This window comes from Trichophyton benhamiae (genome assembly GCF_000151125.1).
Source record: "Trichophyton benhamiae CBS 112371 chromosome Unknown contix01456_5.r1.exp, whole genome shotgun sequence".
NCBI lineage: Eukaryota > Fungi > Ascomycota > Eurotiomycetes > Onygenales > Arthrodermataceae > Trichophyton > Trichophyton benhamiae.
In genome coordinates this window covers 867,352-885,351 of record NW_003315080.1, presented here as the reverse complement: position 1 = coordinate 885,351, position 18,000 = coordinate 867,352, and the positions used below count along the sequence as shown (strand labels likewise).

The 18,000-nt window shown below is 50.1% G+C and overlaps 5 protein-coding genes across 5 annotated transcripts; 4 read left to right on the top strand and 1 right to left on the bottom strand.

Moving 5' to 3' along the window:
- Positions 1-36: 36 nt before the first annotated feature.
- On the top strand, positions 37-3,611 carry ARB_03316 (uncharacterized protein; the record flags this gene model as incomplete). Its single annotated transcript, XM_003010569.1, has 2 exons — positions 37-2,835; positions 2,901-3,611. The coding sequence occupies 2 exons, from the start codon at positions 37-39 to the stop codon at positions 3,609-3,611; spliced, it is 3,510 nt and encodes a 1,169-aa protein (XP_003010615.1).
- Positions 3,612-4,293: 682 nt separating this feature from the next.
- ARB_03315 (uncharacterized protein) lies at positions 4,294-6,801 on the top strand (the record flags this gene model as incomplete). The annotated part of the gene is made up of 5 exons (XM_003010568.1): positions 4,294-4,867; positions 4,948-5,661; positions 5,721-5,863; positions 5,919-6,512; positions 6,592-6,801. The coding sequence occupies 5 exons, from the start codon at positions 4,294-4,296 to the stop codon at positions 6,799-6,801; spliced, it is 2,235 nt and encodes a 744-aa protein (XP_003010614.1).
- Positions 6,802-9,531: 2,730 nt separating this feature from the next.
- Positions 9,532-12,642, top strand: ARB_03314 (uncharacterized protein; the record flags this gene model as incomplete). Its single annotated transcript, XM_003010567.1, has 1 exon — positions 9,532-12,642. One exon carries the CDS (start codon positions 9,532-9,534, stop codon positions 12,640-12,642), a length of 3,111 nt encoding a protein of 1,036 aa, XP_003010613.1.
- Positions 12,643-13,351: 709 nt separating this feature from the next.
- On the bottom strand, positions 13,352-15,155 carry ARB_03313 (uncharacterized protein; the record flags this gene model as incomplete). Its single annotated transcript, XM_003010566.1, has 3 exons — positions 13,352-14,592; positions 14,656-14,817; positions 14,894-15,155. 3 exons carry the CDS (start codon positions 15,153-15,155, stop codon positions 13,352-13,354), a joined length of 1,665 nt encoding a protein of 554 aa, XP_003010612.1.
- A 2,128-nt stretch (positions 15,156-17,283) lies between these two features.
- ARB_03312 (uncharacterized protein) lies at positions 17,284-17,997 on the top strand (the record flags this gene model as incomplete). The annotated part of the gene is made up of 1 exon (XM_003010565.1): positions 17,284-17,997. One exon carries the CDS (start codon positions 17,284-17,286, stop codon positions 17,995-17,997), a length of 714 nt encoding a protein of 237 aa, XP_003010611.1.
- Between the last annotated feature and the right edge of the window lie 3 nt (positions 17,998-18,000).

The window sequence follows — 18,000 nt, the reverse complement described above, 5'->3', positions numbered from 1 at the left end:
GTAAAAGTACGGTATGCTCGGGGATAGGTGGTTTGCATGTATTTGGCTGACATTGTTTGTTTTTTAGATGAGAGCATCACTCCACCTATCCAGCCAGAACCTCCCCGACCAAAAGAGGGACATCAACCTCCTGGACGTGTGCCCGAGAATGCCTCTTTGGTAAATCTGTATGGAAATTCGTCGTCCGATGGGGATGCCTCCACCCAAGCTGTATCCCAGCTTCCTGAGATAAACGATTTGAATGACGCTGAGGAGGCGACAGGCCATCGGAGGAAGCGATGCAAGATAGCAGAGCATGGCCCTGTTAACATGAGCGCTGTGGTGTCGTCAAATGCTTTTCCCAATATGCAACCACCAGCTCCCTCCGTTATATCGCCGACTGATACCCTCTCTAAGGTGCAAGAGACACATGACTGCGAATCGAGCACTTCGACTGGCTTGAGATTAGAAAACCGAACCCAGGCTGCACCAGATAAGAAGCAAGAGAGAGGGAAGAAGCTGTTGCATTTGCAATTAGACCCGACATTACTCAGCGCTTTCCCACCAGGCGAAAGCACTGAGCACAGCCAAACTCGCCAAAATACAAGAAGGAAGTCCTCTCGTCTCAATACTGTTGCAAAATTTGTCAACCGAGTTAAAATTGCAAAGATTGCATATAATCCGAATGATCAGTCAAAACAAAATGTTGGGCAACTTATTGATGATATCATGAATGGCCGCACCACATACTTGGAGTTAAAACGGCAAGCCGTGCAACCAAAGAGTGGAATCCGTACAAGACCAACTTCTACGGGTCCGCCTAAACCTACTCATCCTTTCTTCCTGTCAAAGGGCCAACAGAAAGCCTCCAATAAACCGCTTCAGCAGTCAAATACGCAGCAATCCAATGCTTTAAACAACTCTACGCTTCCACAAGCGTCAACTGAACCAAAACCCGAAAGTTCCGCCTCGATCCCACGAATCTTCCCTCCTCTCTCCTTTCCCTCTGTGAGCCAAAAGCAGAAGGCCCATGGGAATAGGGAGCCTCTTGATCCTATCTGGCCACCTCGGGACATGGTGCACAACCGTGGCCCCATTGAGCCTATTTGCGCTGCAACTAATATAACGTTTGAAAAGCGAAAAGCAAAGCAATCGACTGTTTCGGTGTCTGATGCCGAAAGTGTTCTCACAACAATCTGCCTACCCCTCACGGAGTCAAACTCCAATACTCCCAAGCGACAACGGTCAAAAGCTCTACGGCGCCCAAAGAGGCACGTTCTTAAGTGCAGCGAGTTTAAAAGATCCGTTATTGAGAAACTTGCAGTATGCAACCTTGAGCAGGGAGGGCAGACTCAGCTGGATACTTTACCTCAAACTGCACATCCGGCCCTTGTAAAACTTGCATCATCCTTGGATACTACCACAAGCTCCTTTGACAGGGGTGAATACGACGATACCCCATGGCCTCAAAAATACGCCCCCAAAACGGCTGCCGAAGTTCTTCTGCTAGGCTCTGAGACATCTATCTTGCGAAGTTGGCTACAACACCACCAAGTGTCGGCGGTCGATACAGGGCTATGCACAAGCAGCCCACGACAAACACCTGAGAATAAGGCAGTGCGGAAAAGGAAGCGAAAAAAGCCTAAAGACTTAGATGGTTTTATTGTTTCGAGTGAAGATGAAGATAGTGTCATGAGTGAACTTCAGAATTCTGAGGACGAGTTGGCGGGAGGAGTTACGATCCCCGTGAAAAGATCAATGGTTAGATCTAACGATTTTGGAACTGCATCGGCCAAACGGCCGATGGCAAATACGATACTCCTCAGCGGACCACCAGGGTGTGGGAAAACGGCGGCTGTCTACGCTGTAGCTGGAGAATTGGGATTTGAGGTGTTTGAAATCAATGCTGGGACACGAAGGGGTGCGCGGGACATAATCGAGAGAGTCGGTGATATGACCCAAAATCACCTTGTTCAACTCCTTGCCAAGACAGATAGTGAATCGGACCAGGTTAGCTCATTGGCTCTTGGTAATGAAAAAGGCCCCAAACAAAGCACTATGGCAAGCTTCTTTGCAAAGAAAAGCACGCCAAAGCCCACCAATGCTGATTCGATGAAAAAATCGCCAAAAGCGGAAAGTAAGGAAGTGCCAAAGCCCCATATAAACCAAAAGCAGTCTTTGATATTGCTTGAAGAAGTTGATATCCTGTTTAATGAAGATAAACAATTTTGGACTGGGGTACTTGCACTGATCAGTCAATCCAAAAGGCCGATTATCATGACGTGCACGGATGAAGATCTTCTTCCACTAGATACCATGTCTCTTCATGCTATTTTACGGCTTCAGCCACCGCCCAGTGACCTCGCAGTAGATTATATACTATTGCTCTGTGCAAATGAGGGCCATCTGCTAGACCGCAAAGCTGTATCAGACCTGTACCTTGCTTTAGGGAGAGACCTTCGAGCAACCATCATGTGGCTGAGCTTTTGGTGCCAAATGGGAGTAGGTAGTCGAAAATCAGGGCTTGACTGGATAGTGGCTGCGGAAGCCTTGGATTTACGGGACTCTAGTGACTTGTATAGGACGATAAGTTCTGATACCTACATGGAAGGTATGGGATGGTATAGTGCAGACACTGTCGTTGGCGAGCAAGATCACCTAGAGCTTCGACAGCAGCTGTTGACTGAAGGCATCGAGCAATGGGATATTGGGTTGATGGATTGGCTCGAAATTGGGAATGGTCGAATTAGCGGCGGATGCTTTGGACCAGTCGACAGCTTGGAGCAAATGGATTTAGCAGCCGATGTCAGGAGCTGCCTAGATATAATCTGTGACGAAGGATATCATGGGATCAAGGTGGGTTTATTATTGAGTAAATCACAGAATGCGAGGTTTATATGATGCTGACGGTAAACCTTCAGCGCCCACTCGATCCATCCATGCCGCCAATTCCCGAGAAACATAGGCTAGATTACATCGAGGGATACCAGCTGCTTCAGTCAGATCACCGCACGGAGTTCAACCGGCTATCTGCAAAGATAGGTGCAACGCTGAGCACACTTGCGGAGAATATCCTCGGTCCTGCCGAGATATGCATAGGAGAACAGGATGATGTGATAGAACACGTCCTTGAACGGACAGCTCCCCAGAGACCGAAACAGCTTCACAAGACTGCGTTCCAAGATGCCTTCCAAGCCATCATTGACCCGCCCGATTACTCCACCCTAGTCTCCAATATCCGACCTCTTTCATTTGAACATGGCACGTCTGTCATTGCTGAGGATGTCGCGCCGTATATCCGCCATATTATTCTCTTTGAGATGTACCTTGAGCAATACCGGCTGAGGCTCGGCGGCCTTTCCCCGCAGAACGGACCACCAGGCAAGCGTGCAAGGACGACACGAGCAAGCAGAGCGGCCGTTGAAGGAGCTGACAAGGCCAGCATCAGGCGAGATCGGTGGTTCCCTGGCCGAATCATCCCTGAGCAGATCATCGCCACCGGGGGCAAAGGCTGGGAGAGTATCCTACAATACCCTCAAACTGATGATCTAGCAGAGGTACGGGCAGTGTTCGCTCAGGCCGGACAGCCGCTTTGTCCTGCGCCAGCCGTTCCTTGCGAAGATGGAGCATAAGATGAGATTTGAGCTGTAACTATCTACGACTTTGTATATTGACGAACCTAGAAATATGAATTGAGACCAAACAATAGCCTTTAAAGCAACATAACCCTTCATTCCCTGTATAGTAACGAAGACAGCGTCCTTGGCTTCGATGTTCGAGCATAACAACAGTTGCCATCAAGCTCCAGCTGGCTGCTGCTAGCCAACTGGCCAGTTATCAAATCACCTACATGGTTAGTTGGTAGTTAACTAGTCAGTCCAACGGCGACAGCTTCCTGGTCGCAACCAAAATCCCAACCTCGTCAACACCAACAACGCCGGCTAAACCGTCCGTCTTCTGCTCGCCCACAGCCCGACGGCAGCAAGGTAACACACGCCGGTTCTACCGCCTGCCCTGCGTGTCTGTGAGGGTCTTCAGCCCAAAAATCTTCAGCTCCATTCGCGCGAAGAGCCTCAGTGGCGGTGTTCATAAGCTACTTAAGCTTGATCCTAGCTAACCACCTACCCGCTGCATCATCGACCTGCATCTCACAAGCATCCCTTCTCTGGTGCCGCCGGAAGAAAGATCTTCATATTCCTTAGCTACCTGTCACCGTCCGACAGCCGGAAGCCCGTGAGGTCTGGCGCTCTGAGGCCCCTGTAAATAAATACCAGCTACCTTCGAACCTACGCGACCGCCCTTCGCAGCCTTCCAATGTCGCTCTTCGGCTCCTCTCCCGAGGACTCTCCGCTGGCCAGCAAGGCAGCGCAACGTTCATCATCCTCGTCGAGAGTGAAATCAAGCCTGTTTGCGGACGATCCCTCCTCGCTGTTTGGAGCAGACGAGGGCTTCTCGTCCCACAGCAACAGCAATAAGAATAACAGCAACAGCAATTCCAGAGGCGTGGCTGACAACGAGGACAACAACGACAACGGATATTCATCGCCCTGGGATATGCCTACACCAAGGAAATCTGGCTCGAGACAGCAGATTGTCAAGACCCTCCTACCCTCGACGGAAGTCCCCGAGACCTACGTAGATGCGTTTGACGCGCTGGCTGGTGCTGGGGGAGGTGCCGGCGGGGTCATCAGTGCTGAGAACGTGAAAAGCCTTCTCGGAAGCACGCATTTGAGCTCCTCGGAGCAGACGGGGATCCTTAATCTGGTGACGAACAATGGAGCTCAGCAGAGCCTGGAGAGGAGTGAGTTTAATGTCCTTCTGGCGCTTGTAGGGCTGGCGCAGGAGGGTGAAGATGTTACTCTGGACAGCGTCGACGAGCGCAGGAAGAGTAAGTTGAAATTCTCCATCCATATCCCGCTGTTATTTCCCAAGAACTACACTAATATATATTATTTGATACTGGTTTAGGACTGCCGGAACCTAATATTCCTTATATCACTCGTATACAGACTGGAAATGCGGAAAACGGAACGGCTGCTCAACAATCTATGCAAGAACACACTGTCCAGATCCCACAAACACGCCGTAGACTACGACAGGATTCATTTGGCCCAGAAGCAGACCCCTGGGGAAGCCCAGTAAACCGTCAGCCGGCCCACCGCCCCAACCCAGGTGCAACGAATGGGTTTTCTTCTACTCATGAAGCTCCCGAACCAGAGGCAATGCCAAAGCCCAATACCCAGATTGAACCTCGGAATTTTGCAAGCACAAGATCGAACGAGTCGACCGGTGCGCCCGCGAGCGTTGGCTCTGGATGGGGAGGTGGTGGATTTGGGAACCCGTCGTCCGCAAGTGGATTTGGAAATTATGATCAGGGCGCATTGGGTGCTGGGTTTGGCCAATCCGACAGCGGACAGGCCAACGCCAGCCGTAATGACCTATCTAGATCATTGGGTGGTGGTCAAGTAAGCAATTCGGGAATGGAGGATGTTATCACCATCCAAATGCTTCCTGAGAAGGAGGGCATGTTCCTATTCCAGCACCGCAACTACGAAGTCAAGTCCGCGCGCAAGGCTACCTCCGTGATCCGAAGGTATAGTGACTTTGTCTGGCTGGTGGACTGCCTTCAGAAGAAGTTTCCCTTCCGGCAGATCCCGTTACTCCCTCCCAAGAGGGTTGCAGGTACGTTGAACAGGTGGAAAGCTTACCTTAAAAATGCTCACATATACTTTTTTCTAAAGTCAATGGCACTCACCTATCAGCGGATTCGAATTCCTTTTTGGATAAACGTCGCAGAGGCCTCGTCCGCTTTGCTAATGCTCTTGTGCGTCATCCGGTATTGAACCAGGAGCAGCTCGTTGTGATGTTCTTCACTGTTCCCACTGTAAGTCTATATTCCCGATTAAATGTGTTCTATGCGTTAGTAACTGAGTGTCTAGGAATTGGCTGTTTGGCGTAAACAAGCCTCCATTTCCGTACAAGAGGAATTTACGGATAAGCCCCTTCCTCCGGATCTGGAAGATTCTCTGCCGTCTAACTTGACAGATACCTTTGACACTGTCCGTTCGGGTGTCCGCCGCTCAGCTGACATCTACATTAACCTATGCCTCCTGATGGACAGGCTTGTAAAACGCCACCAAGGCCTAGCCGCAGAGCAATTCCGGGTTTCGAGGGCACTCCACGCCCTGACCGAGAGCACGATGGACACATATGCTGCTGACACGGGTGATGTTCCCCTGTTAAACAATGGCATCAATGCGACTGCCAATCACTTGCAAACAAGTCAAGGCCTGTTAGAAGACGAAGCAAGGGCTTGGGACCAGGGAGTCCTCGAGGACCTGAAGGCCCAGCGCGACTGCCTAGTCGCTATGCGAGACGTGTTCGATCGGAGAGATCGCTTTGCAAAGGATAACATCCCCCAACTCGAACGCCGCATTGAGAACAACGAGAAGAAGCTTCAGGCCATCCGCGCCAAACCCGAGGAGGCGGTTAAACCTGGGGAAGCGAAGAAGGTTGAAGACGCCATTATCAAGGTATATTCCGTGCCTGTGGTTCCCCTGGACGTCTGTTTCGTCTAATGACTACGACTAAGGAACTAATTGTTTTGAATAGGACAAGGAGTCTATTGTCCAGCAGCATGCTCGCGGGGTCTTTATCAAGGAGTGTATCCGTGACGAGATACTAATTTTCCAACGGAGCCAGTACCGCATCAGCCTCCTGCACCAAGACTGGAGTCAGGAGAGAGTCAAATATGCAGAGCTTCAGGCTGACAACTGGCGAGCCCTGACCGATGTTGTCGAAGGCATGCCTACCTCCGATTAACAGTCGCGTTTACGGAGTACTCTTCGCCCCTTAACCCCTTTCCCCCGGGACACGCCATGTCTCCATTTATTACACGTGTTTAGAAAGCCCCCCTTTCTCCCCAGCTACATTCGGAGTTGGAATAGTAGTGGTTTATGGAACCGCTGTTCCAGTGCATCAGCGATCAGTTTTGAGTAATTTCTAATCCTTTCCCTTTGTCGAAGACATGTTCCATTTGATATATACCCCTGTGCCACTCTGGATTTTGCAGAAAGAGACCTGTCAACCTGTCAGTTTATAATATTTTCCCCCTGATATAATAATAAAAATACACAAATCCCACTTTTCGCCTTTTTATTTTTTTTTCCCTTTTTCCCCCTTCCTTTTGCTCTTTTCTTTTTCTGATTCTGGGAGTGATGGTGCTGCGAACTGTTGGATTAACATTAATGCTTATTGGATAGTAGTTCGTCAGAATCAGCCTGGTCGTTAATGTGCAATTTGGCTTTGTGGGTATCATCCGTAGCCGTTGGAGAAGCCGTTAGGCTTTTGTTTGCTTGACTAGATTCCCGAGCCATGATTAAACCTCGCCCAGAGCAGAGTCAAAATTCTAGCTCCCTCATAGCTTAAATAGGCTCCGTTTGAGAAAACAGGATCTCGACGGAGCTGTCGACATCCTTATCTAACGGGGAGAACCTTGGGGCAACCCTTAAACAGAGGAGGGAGTTAGATATCTGGTTTGACCTCTCCGGGAACAAAACATTTTTTGAAGTGCCGAGCTGGGACTTCTCCATCCCTCTCCCCGGTTTGATAGGCGGTCTCATAACTGCTACCATCCTGTCCATCCAGGCACCCTTTTGTCTGATCATGCGAATCTTAAAACACGAACCTGGATGCCTGGACTGAGCCTACTGAACCTTCTCCACGAGCTGGAAGATCCTCACCATCAGATATATGGAAGGGACCGCATGATAAGCGACTTCGGATCCAGTACGGGTGAAGATCACGCTGACTGGCCGACATCTCATGCATTATTTTCATGCTCCATGACCTACAAGGGAGGGGGGGGGGGGGGGGGTTTACAACTTCCCGTGTCCAGTCATAGGCGAGCATCAGTTTCGCTTCCGCTCCTGCATAAACCCATCCTGAGTCACAGATCCGACATGACGGGAAGACGAACGAATGGGTGGAGCGAAGAGTCCCCCCCAAGTGACGTGGTCGGGGGATAGCTACCCATCCATGTCGCCTGGCCAGCCAGGATGCTGTCAGTACGGAGTATGCAAGAGAAGGAGAAGGCCTAGGTCCTTTCCACTCTCGTTCTCTCACACTAACAACCTAACTAGCCTTTTAACTCCCGCCGTTCGCGCGTGTGGCGAGGATAGCGAAAACGCAAGGGAGCCAATGACATCTAGCGCGAGAGACGATTCCGTGTTTGAAGCTGAAGCTTCCTGTGGCCCTAGACGTCGCACAGCAGCCTCACGGCCGTCAAAGCGCCCTGCTTTTCATGGTCGAAATATTGCAGGGAAACACCGCTCTTGGTCTCACTGAAGGATGGGCGTACGGAATATATACGGGGAATGTAAGATGAGTGTCTGAGGAGAGATAAGCAGCGAACAGTGCTGGAGACAAGCTTTTAAGGATTTTTATTGGCAGCCGACAATCCCAGCAGAAGAGGATCTCCTCTCAAACGACGGTACTGTTTTGTCTCAATCAATGCTTGTAATGCGGGCGATCCCAGGCTGTTCCCAGTCCCTTAGCGACTGTCGATTGTTGCTTGTCGTTGCTTGTTTGTTGCTTGTCGTCCCGTCGACGTCGTTCGATGTTGATGATGATGATGTTTTTTTTCTTTTCTGCCGTTTTTTCGCCCGGCCTCCACGTGACCTCTCTTGGCATTCCGCTCCATGCCAAGACATTCCCGGTCAGTGCGTTTTTTCTTATTTTTATTCTTATTTTTATTTTCTTATTTTTATTTTCTGTTTCTGCTTCTGCTCGATCGAGTAACAAGAACGACCGATGACCGACGGCCGGCTTCAACGCTGCTACAAGTCAAGTCGACTGCTTGCCACACAGCTTGACCCGGCCCTCTGCTGACGACGCTGACAGGGTGAGATGGATTGCCGAGTGGCTGCATGAAAGGGAAAAAAACAGAAACAGAGATCGGCCCGATTATCATCAAAAGCAGGTGGATGGGGTCCCTAGTCAAGCGTGCAGAAACTTTGCCGGTGGATACGCCAGCGACAGCCCTGGGAGGATTGAAACCAAGCCAAATTCTCGTGGAGGTTCCTTGCTCGGTTCTCATCCGTGGCGAATCTCCTCGGGTTTAAATAGCTGTGCCATCGCCCCTCCTTGCCCTGCCGCCAATAGCTCCGATTCGAAGGAACACAGGAAGCGGAGGGAAGAGAGCAACTGCCGGCATCTGCTCTCAACCAGCCTTTCACACATCTGCTTCCGAGCTCAATACCCTCTGCCCACCGCGGGTGCGGGACTATAGCTTGAGGCTATGGTAAGATCAAGAGCTACCCTTGGATACATAACGTTTTGGCAGTCTCTGGTGGACGTCTCTATTTAATCGGAAGTCATCGGAAGTGGTTAGGGGGTTGAACGATATTACCTGTTAGCCGGAGAATATCAAAAGAAGACGGACACCATCCCAACAACCATCAACTATATTTTCCCACTGCATATTCTCCGTTTTGCCTGGCTGGTTTCAGGCCCGTTGACTGGCTAGAAGCTTTCCTCGTTTATTTCTCCGTCATGGCGTGGGACCACCTCGATTTCGACAAGCCACATTTGGCATACATGATCCTTGGCGGGTTCACAAGCCTTTTCATGCTGTGCTCCCTGTTTGTGAAGGAGAAGCTCTATATTGGAGAAGCAACCGTTGCCACGTTGTGTGGTGTTATTTTCGGTCCACACGCCGCAAACCTTTTCAACCCGATATCGTGGGGGAACGTCGACAAGCTTACCCTCGAGTGTTCACGTATCGTCCTGGTCGTGCAATGTTTCGCCGTCGGTGTCGAACTGCCCAAGTCCTACATGGAGAGGCATTGGAGATCCGTCATCATGTTGCTATTACCCATCATGACTATCGGATGGCTGGTGACCAGTCTTTTCATCTGGTGGATGGTTGAGCCATTGTCCTGGCTGGAGAGCTTAATTTGCGCCGCATGCGTTACAGCCACCGACCCCGTACTGGCGTCCTCCGTCGTCGGTAAGGGCAAGTTTGCGAAACGAGTGCCCAAGCATCTCCGAGATGTCCTCTCCGCGGAGTCCGGATGCAACGACGGCATGGCTTTCCCTTTCATCTATCTCTCCTTATATCTGATGGCCTACCGTCCAGACAGTGCCAAGGTCGCCGAGCACTGGATAGTGGTAACTATCCTGTATGAGTGTATCTTTGGCGCCATCTTCGGCTTCCTTATCGGCTACGCTGGTCGTCACGCCATCAAATTTGCCGAATCCAAAAAGCTGATTGACCGAGAGAGTTTCCTTGTCTTCTACTTCGTTCTCGCCCTTTTCTGTGCCGGTGCTGGTAGTTCACTGGGTATGGACGATCTCCTGATCGGGTTTTCTGCTGGCATTGGATTCAGTAATGACGGCTGGTTCACCGAAAAAACTGAAGAATCTCATGTTTCCAACGTCATTGATCTGTTGCTTAACCTTGCTTATTTCGTCTACTTCGGTGCTATCATCCCCTGGGAACAGTACAACCTACCAGACCTAGGCTTGGTTCCGTGGCGCTTGGTCATACTTGCAATTCTAGTCATTTGTTTCCGCCGAATCCCAGCCATGCTTATGATGAAGCCGTTTATTCCAGACGTTAAAACATGGCGAGAAGCTTTGTTCGCAGGCCACTTTGGCCCAATTGGTGTCGGTGCCATATTTGCCTGTATTTTGGCACGAGCTGAACTTGAGACGCACAGTACTCAGCCGCTGTCAGAGCTCCCTAACCCAGGAACTAAGGACTATATGATCATATATGTGATCTGGCCTATTACCACATTCTTGGTCATCACTTCTATCATAGTCCATGGCTCCTCCATCGCCGTATTCACCTTGGGTAAACATATCAACACTTTAACCTTGACAATGTCTTATACCCAGGCCCACGAGGATGGGCCATCCTGGATGAACCGCCTCCCCAGGATCCAGTCTACATCAAAGACGTCCCTCTCTATGAGAAAGGACTCCTGGGAAACGATGGAGAAACCAGAATTTCCCCCCGGGACACTGGGACCCATTGGAGTCCCAGGAAATCTGCTAAGGCGACAGAGGGATGATGATCCCTATAGTACACCAGCTAGCCGTGCATCGAGCCTAAGACCTAGCCGCAGACGTAAACAAGGAGTCCAGGGAGCTGGCGGACCGATCAGCCAGTCTGCTATTACTCCCCAGCGAAGGCCTGAGGGAGAATTACAAGTCAGCAAACCTCCAACTCCTGAAGCGGAGGCCTCCGAGGATACAAGGGGGCGTCGACAGCTTTCTGAAGGAGGGCAACCCACTTCTCCACGAGCTGAGGTTTACCAGGAGGGAGACAATATCATTGTTGAAGATGAAGAAGGGAATGTACTTGAGCCCGACAGAGTTGTGAAAGAGAAAAGCAGCGAGGCCAGCAAACCAGCCAGTATAGAACCTAAGGGAGGAATTATGCAGAAACTCTTCCCCGCCTGGGCTGGCTTTGGCAAGACCCAAAAGGATGAATCTCATCCCCAAGTCAACCGTGCACGCCGCTCTGCTCGAGCATATCAATTTGCCAACACCATTATTGTCGAGGATGAAGACGGAGAAGTCATTAAGAAATACACTATCCCTTCGTCCCCCAAGAAGGAAACTGGAGCTGGGGCTGCTGGTACTGAAGAGGAACAACCTAAGTTGCTACGTCGTATCACCAAGCTTGGTACTTGGACCGGCGATGGTGCTGGCGAGTCTGCCGCAGCTGCAGCAAAAAAAGCTGAGGAGGAAGATGCAGGCATCCGATTCACTGTACCTGTTTCTGGGGATGTTGATGATCACTTGAGAGGCCGCAGAATGAGTAAACAAGACTTCATCAACCAAATGCAACATCTCGGGCCCAAGTCACCCAGTGATGGCTCCTCAAAGTTCAGTTACATCTTCCGACGTGATGGCAATCGAGGACGAGCCAACCCTCACCGCAGCATGCCCATTAGCGGCCCCCATGGTGGAGGTGCTGAGGGCATGCCGTCCCCCGAGGAGATATCAGAAATGTTAGCACAATACACTGGTCCTGAGGGCTCAGCTGCCGATAAACAACGCCACAAACCATCAGACCCAGAATCCCGAGGATCATCTCTCAGTCGCCATGACTCCGAGGACGATGGCACCGAACGTATTCCGCCTGCCCATCGCCGTGCGATTGCCGCAGGGCAGCAGCCGCCAGACCTACATTTCCCAACTGTACCTTCCGCTCGTAGCAGCAAACGTGTTTCGAAGCTCGATGATGATATAGAAACCCCCGCAGAACGGAAACGCCGTCTTGCTGCTCTCGGTGCATACCGCAGCCCGTCAATGCAGCGTGAATCCGACAGCGAGGACGATGGAGAGCCTCGTGTAGTCAAGGGAAAGGTCCAATTTGCAGACGGAACCAAACCTGCAAAGAGAAAGTCTCCCGTGCAGGCTAATTTCTCGTTGTCCACTGGTGTTACCTCACCAGATCTACCTTCTTCTCCTCCACCCGTTTATGCTCCTGAGAGTAACCCTTTCTCTGATGATGGCAACGCTCCCGACTCTACGGGCCAAAGTACCAACGAAAGGGTTGGCAATGGCAACGGAAACAACGGCCGAGAAAACACTCCTAGGAACGGTTCCAAGTCCAAGATTTCGTGGGGAGGTGAGATAGGTCGTTGAATGACTTAACATCGTTTAACCACGATGTAATCGTCCATCCCCATCAGTTTTCCCGTCTTGCTTGCTCTTCTGCTCTCTCTGTCTTTTCTTTTCTTTTCTTTCCTTCTTTTTTTTTTTTTTTTTTTTTTTTTTTTGGGTTTAATTTCCCCCTCCTTTTCCATTCTCTCTGTCGTTTTTGTCATTTCTGATTTACTCGTTTTATTTTACATCAGTTTGCGTGTCCATGGACACCTACTAGTTATAACTAGACTAAATAGCGCTGTGCTGCTGTTTGTTACGAGCGTCTTTGATGTCCCTATTTCAGTTACCCTATGGGCACTGATCGGTCTATATATTGCGGTTGTTAGGTATGCACATTAATAGAGGGAGCCTTAGTGGGCCCCAGCAGCAATGAAGATTGTTATGCTTTCTCGATATAGTCGAAGAGAATAGATAATCAAAAATTACTATGATTTATCTTCAGACAGAACTACCTAAATGGCATTAAAAATGATAATATTGTTATCGAAGAAGTATATAGATGACACCGAACCAAATGCTGGTCGAGGGATATCACAAGGGGGAAAAAGTAGTCGGAAGATTGAAAGAAAGAAGCTAATGAAGTAGATAAGAAACCCGCTGTTTACCCTTCCACTACGCGATGCAGGAAGAGTAGTTATACCATGTTGTTTTTGGTGCAATCCATAAACCGATCCAAACCGATATTTTCCTATAAAACTCCGCCAGGCAATTGTATGGAATTTTGTTGTGGAGGTTGAGATCTTAAACTGGCGCTTGGTTGGCCACCGGAACCTCCCGAGGGTAGCCCACCTAGAGTGATGGATGTGTTGTTATTCGTACTAGGGTCAAAGGCACTGCCGCTGGGAGGGAAGCCAATTGTAGTTCCGCTGCTGGTATATATACCTGGGACCTGCCCGTCTACCATCTGTGTCTGCCGTCGAAGCATAAACATTGGTTTCCGTCCGTCTTTATCAAGCTGTTTGAATAAAATGAGGGGCTTTTCTTCGAGCGCTAGGCATCGTTCTTGGTCGCCGTAGACAATATATAGGGCATATAGCCTCCAGTCTTCATGGATGTTATATTTCTTAAGAGCAGCTGGAAGAACTTTATAGCAAGGATCGTCCATTGAGACACGGAAGGATTTGAATATCTCGACACTGGGTCCAGAGTCTGAAGAATTTTGCGCGTTGCTAGATGATTGATTCCCACCGCCACCAGATCCCCCATTCCTGGAAGTGGATATGGCAGGATGGTCTTGCCGACTTGAAGAGTTTGAGGTTTGGTTGTTACCGGACCGATCTTGTCTTTGTCCTTGTGAATCTTCAGAGTGATCGTAAGCGGTACGGTTGTTGGTGGAGGATGGAGGGTCTCGGGAATACGACCGTGATGCAAGAGTTTGTTGAGTGTAGAAACTGTTCGGAGAAGTGGGTGATGGCATGCCCTTAGGAGAGGGCTGGCCACCTGTCATGGAGGCTGTGAGATGAGAAGATGCTGCCATAGCAGCTGCTGAAGGATCAAGGGTGGATGAATCTGCGAATGCCCTTCCTTCAGGTATAGCCTGTGGTATATGAGTAGGGGAGTTGGTCTTTGGAGTTGAACCGCCGGCAAAAAGCTTCCTAGATATTGTTCGAGTGAGGCCACTTCCAGCTTTCTCTTGGCCGAGGAATGAAGGTGAAGTAGCAGGGTCGTGTGTATATGATTCAGATAGGGCGGCGGTGGATCCACCATAGGATACTGTCGAAGGGGGTTGATACGGTAAGGGCGCTGATTTATCCTTTGCGATTTTAAAGACTGGCAGCAATTCTTCACGCAGTCTTCGGTAGTCATCTGCGAGCTTTCGTAGCTCGGCTTCCGCGGCCATGAGTCTGTCATCTCGCCGTCTGATGGATTGTATGAGGAGGGCAATGTCATCTTGAGTAGCTGCATCTTTTGTGCTACTCTTATCCGCCGCTGTTAAGATGAGTTAGCAGGGAGCATGATATATATGTATAGCTGGAAAGGGACTGGACATACATAGAGGGACATAGTGGTCAGGGTCTATAGGTACGCCTTGCTTCACTTTGGCCTCATATACATTTTTCAGGATGGTCAATCGATGCCCGACACTGGATATGCCGAGTTCCTTTAGTTCATCATGTTTTAGAGCTATGAGGGCCTCTCCGACTATTTCGTTTTCTATAATGGCACGTTAAAACAATAGGTTGTTAGCTCTTGTCCTTTCCAGATAGTCAGAATTGGTCTCGGTACATACCCAGAAACGCTTCACGATACTGTAGCAGACCCAGACTGCCGACGAACTTGGCACACTCCTCCGCTGTCCAATCGGTTATGACAGCCTTGGGTGAGATACGATCATCCGTCTTCCCATATGTAGGAGTGTTCTCAGTCGAAGGGCCTTCAGAGTCTGTAGGAGAGGCCTCGGAGTCCTCGGCAAGGTGGGGTGATATCACTACACTTCGCTCATACTCATCATCTGCGTCCGAGTCGCCTGGGTAGGCGTCGGCAAAGGCCATTGCTGCGCAATCGTCTTGTCTTGTTTGACCACCCGTCGTCAACTGATGTCTTCGACGTTGATGGAGCACCGTCCAAGCGGTATAGACAGCCTCGATAACACACGGCTCGTCAAGCCCCAGCTGTTAGCCAGTGAAGACCCAGCACTCAGTAGGACACTTTCTGGAAGGTTGTTGAGGAAACACGGAAGGGAGATATAGACGGTGGACGTCGTAGCTGTGGGCTCTCGTGGTTGAAGGGCGGGCGGGCGTTGGGTTTCGAGGGAAATCGCAGGGTTGTTGTACCAAGGGCTCTAGAGCCGACGAGATGAGACAGGCCAAGTGGGAGAACAAACGCTGTCGATTGTCGGTTGTCGCTCCTAGGCTAGCAGCTAGTCTTCCTGTTACTGTTTATTTTTTTCCTCGCTGGCTATGTCGCGAGACGTTCCAGGGCGAGGCCAGGGAAATGAAGTTATCGAGGGTGGGTATAGATAGGGCGGGTAAGGCGAGTTGTGAGTTAACTAGTGTTGTTAGCTTGCCCAAGCAGAAGCCGTGTAAGCACGGAGCGTCCACGTCCACGTCCACGAGCCAGCAGCGGGCCCCAGCAGGCGTCTTCTGCGGTCTTCTTTTGCTTCTCGTCGCTTTCTCGTCGCTTCAGTGGCTTTTCTGTCCTTTGCTTCTGTGATTTCGAGGTCGTCGAAGTCGCTTTTTTGTCGCTTTTGCTGCGGTTTTGTGTTTCCGAAAGAGGAAAGTCACGTGGGAATAGATATCGTAATATTGGGTACAAGACGGTAACGCCCTCGACCCTTTTGGGAATAGCGGTAATTTGCTAGGTTATGTAAGTTGATTAGATAAGTCGCAAACTTATTTCCTTTTTGGGAACGACATTGACATTCTATCACAGAAGTAAAAGTAAAAAGCAAGAAGAAGGAAGAGAAAAGACGAGACGAAGGAGATAAAAAATATAGAGGACTGGAGTGGTTGATGGAGGATGAAGACAAAGGGAAGCTTGGTAGGTGCTTACTATCAACGGTCGGGTGTCACTGATATACTCCGTAGCCTTGTGGTTACATGGCACAGGCTGGTCACAGCTAGTATACCTCCGAGGATGTGCAATTGGGCAGGATCGAACCGGTGCTGTCAAGGGGCAGATTGTCTTAGAAGCCACTAATGGGCATCGGCGACACTGACGCTGGTCTGTATTCTCTCCGCGGCCGATATGTAGGTCTGCATGTCTGCATGTATGTGTGTCTATCTCTGCAGTGAGGCTAAGTCCGGCACAGCCCGAACCACAACTTGGTCCATGTGACTCGACAGTGCGATGTTCCCAGCGCTGGCTTCCCCAAAAGCAACAACACACGACTCAGACTGTTGCAGCTGTGGCTCGGTCAGCATACTACATGACATGTAAACAGCAGCTGAGCAGCACCCCACTATACCTGTTTATACAAATACCACTAGTTACCTGTCCCTTCACCCGTCTATAGACCACTGACTTTCTGCGCACACAGTAGCCGGTGGACACTCTCCCATGTAGATATATAGACAAAAGACGTATGGGGTAAGATGTAAGTACAATTAAAGACCCCTGCAGCGGCAAAGCCTAAAAGTTTAATCCTCGGGCCTTGGCAAAATGACATCCGACTTTCTTTTCTCGCCCGGCGAAGCTCGTCTTTCGCTGGTCAACAAGAGCGACAACTTGAATCTTTGCATTGGAGCAGGCTTCTGGCCCCGTTAGTCCATGCGAAGAAGAGGTGACTCGGCCCGCCGGTCGTGATACATAGGGCCTGCCGGAAGACAACACTTGGAAATATTTATTTTACTCTGGTGGTGGGTAGTATCGTCATTGATACCTGGCGCATTCAGAAGCTGTCATTCATTGAACTTGCTGAATGGGAGCCATGACTGCGATAACACAATAGAAAGGCAAGAAGCTTATTTCCTCCGATGGTTGAGCTGTGTTCTATGGTACTATTAAATGACACCGCCATCTGTTATTCTATCTGCTGATGTGTTCGCTGCCCCAGATTTATCATCCCCCAGCGCGCATGATCCCGACGCAGCATACATAACTGAGCCTCAAACATACTGTTCTCATCTCACTCCCACCGACGCTCCTCTCCTATAATACCTGCTCTGCCAACGGTATATTATGACCAGCATCACGGAACAACGTAACGACCAGATGGCGAATTCCCCCGAACAAACAGACCAACTAATGGACTATCTACTGGCTACACACAAACTGGAAGACCTACAGGCCTCTCTTCTAAATTCGCTGTCTACCTGCGGCTGGACCGAACGGGTACGCAACCTTGCCTTTGAACTTTTTCGAACAGAAGACCACAGTCGCTTTGAAGATGTGGTGGACACCATCGTCAACATGGCTACCTCGGGCAGTGGGGCAGGCTCGTGCTCGCCTTCTCTAGGGAAAAGAAAACGAGACGGAGAAGAAGATTCAAAACTGGCCAACGGAGCCGTGAAGAATGGCAAACGTGTAAAACCGAACCCTACCACAAGCACCGCCAACGGAGCCGGAGAAGTGACGGTGAAGAAGGAGGCTGCGGAGGGTAGCAACTCCATAGCTGATAGTGGCCCACTAGCTTCATATGGTAGCAGTGCATCAGATATCGCGGCGCACTACAACGTTCAGATTCCCGAACGAGCTGTGAACAGCGGCGTTAAATTCCTACAGGATTCGATGCATGAGTTGTTTAGCTCCGATACTGAGGACCAACCGAACGGCACCCGGGGCCATGACCCAGAGAGTGACGATGATATACCAATTGCAAGGAAAGAAATGAAGAAAAAGGCCAGCGACCAGCCCAAGACCAACGGTCATCCTTTACCGAAAAGCAATACCTGAAGC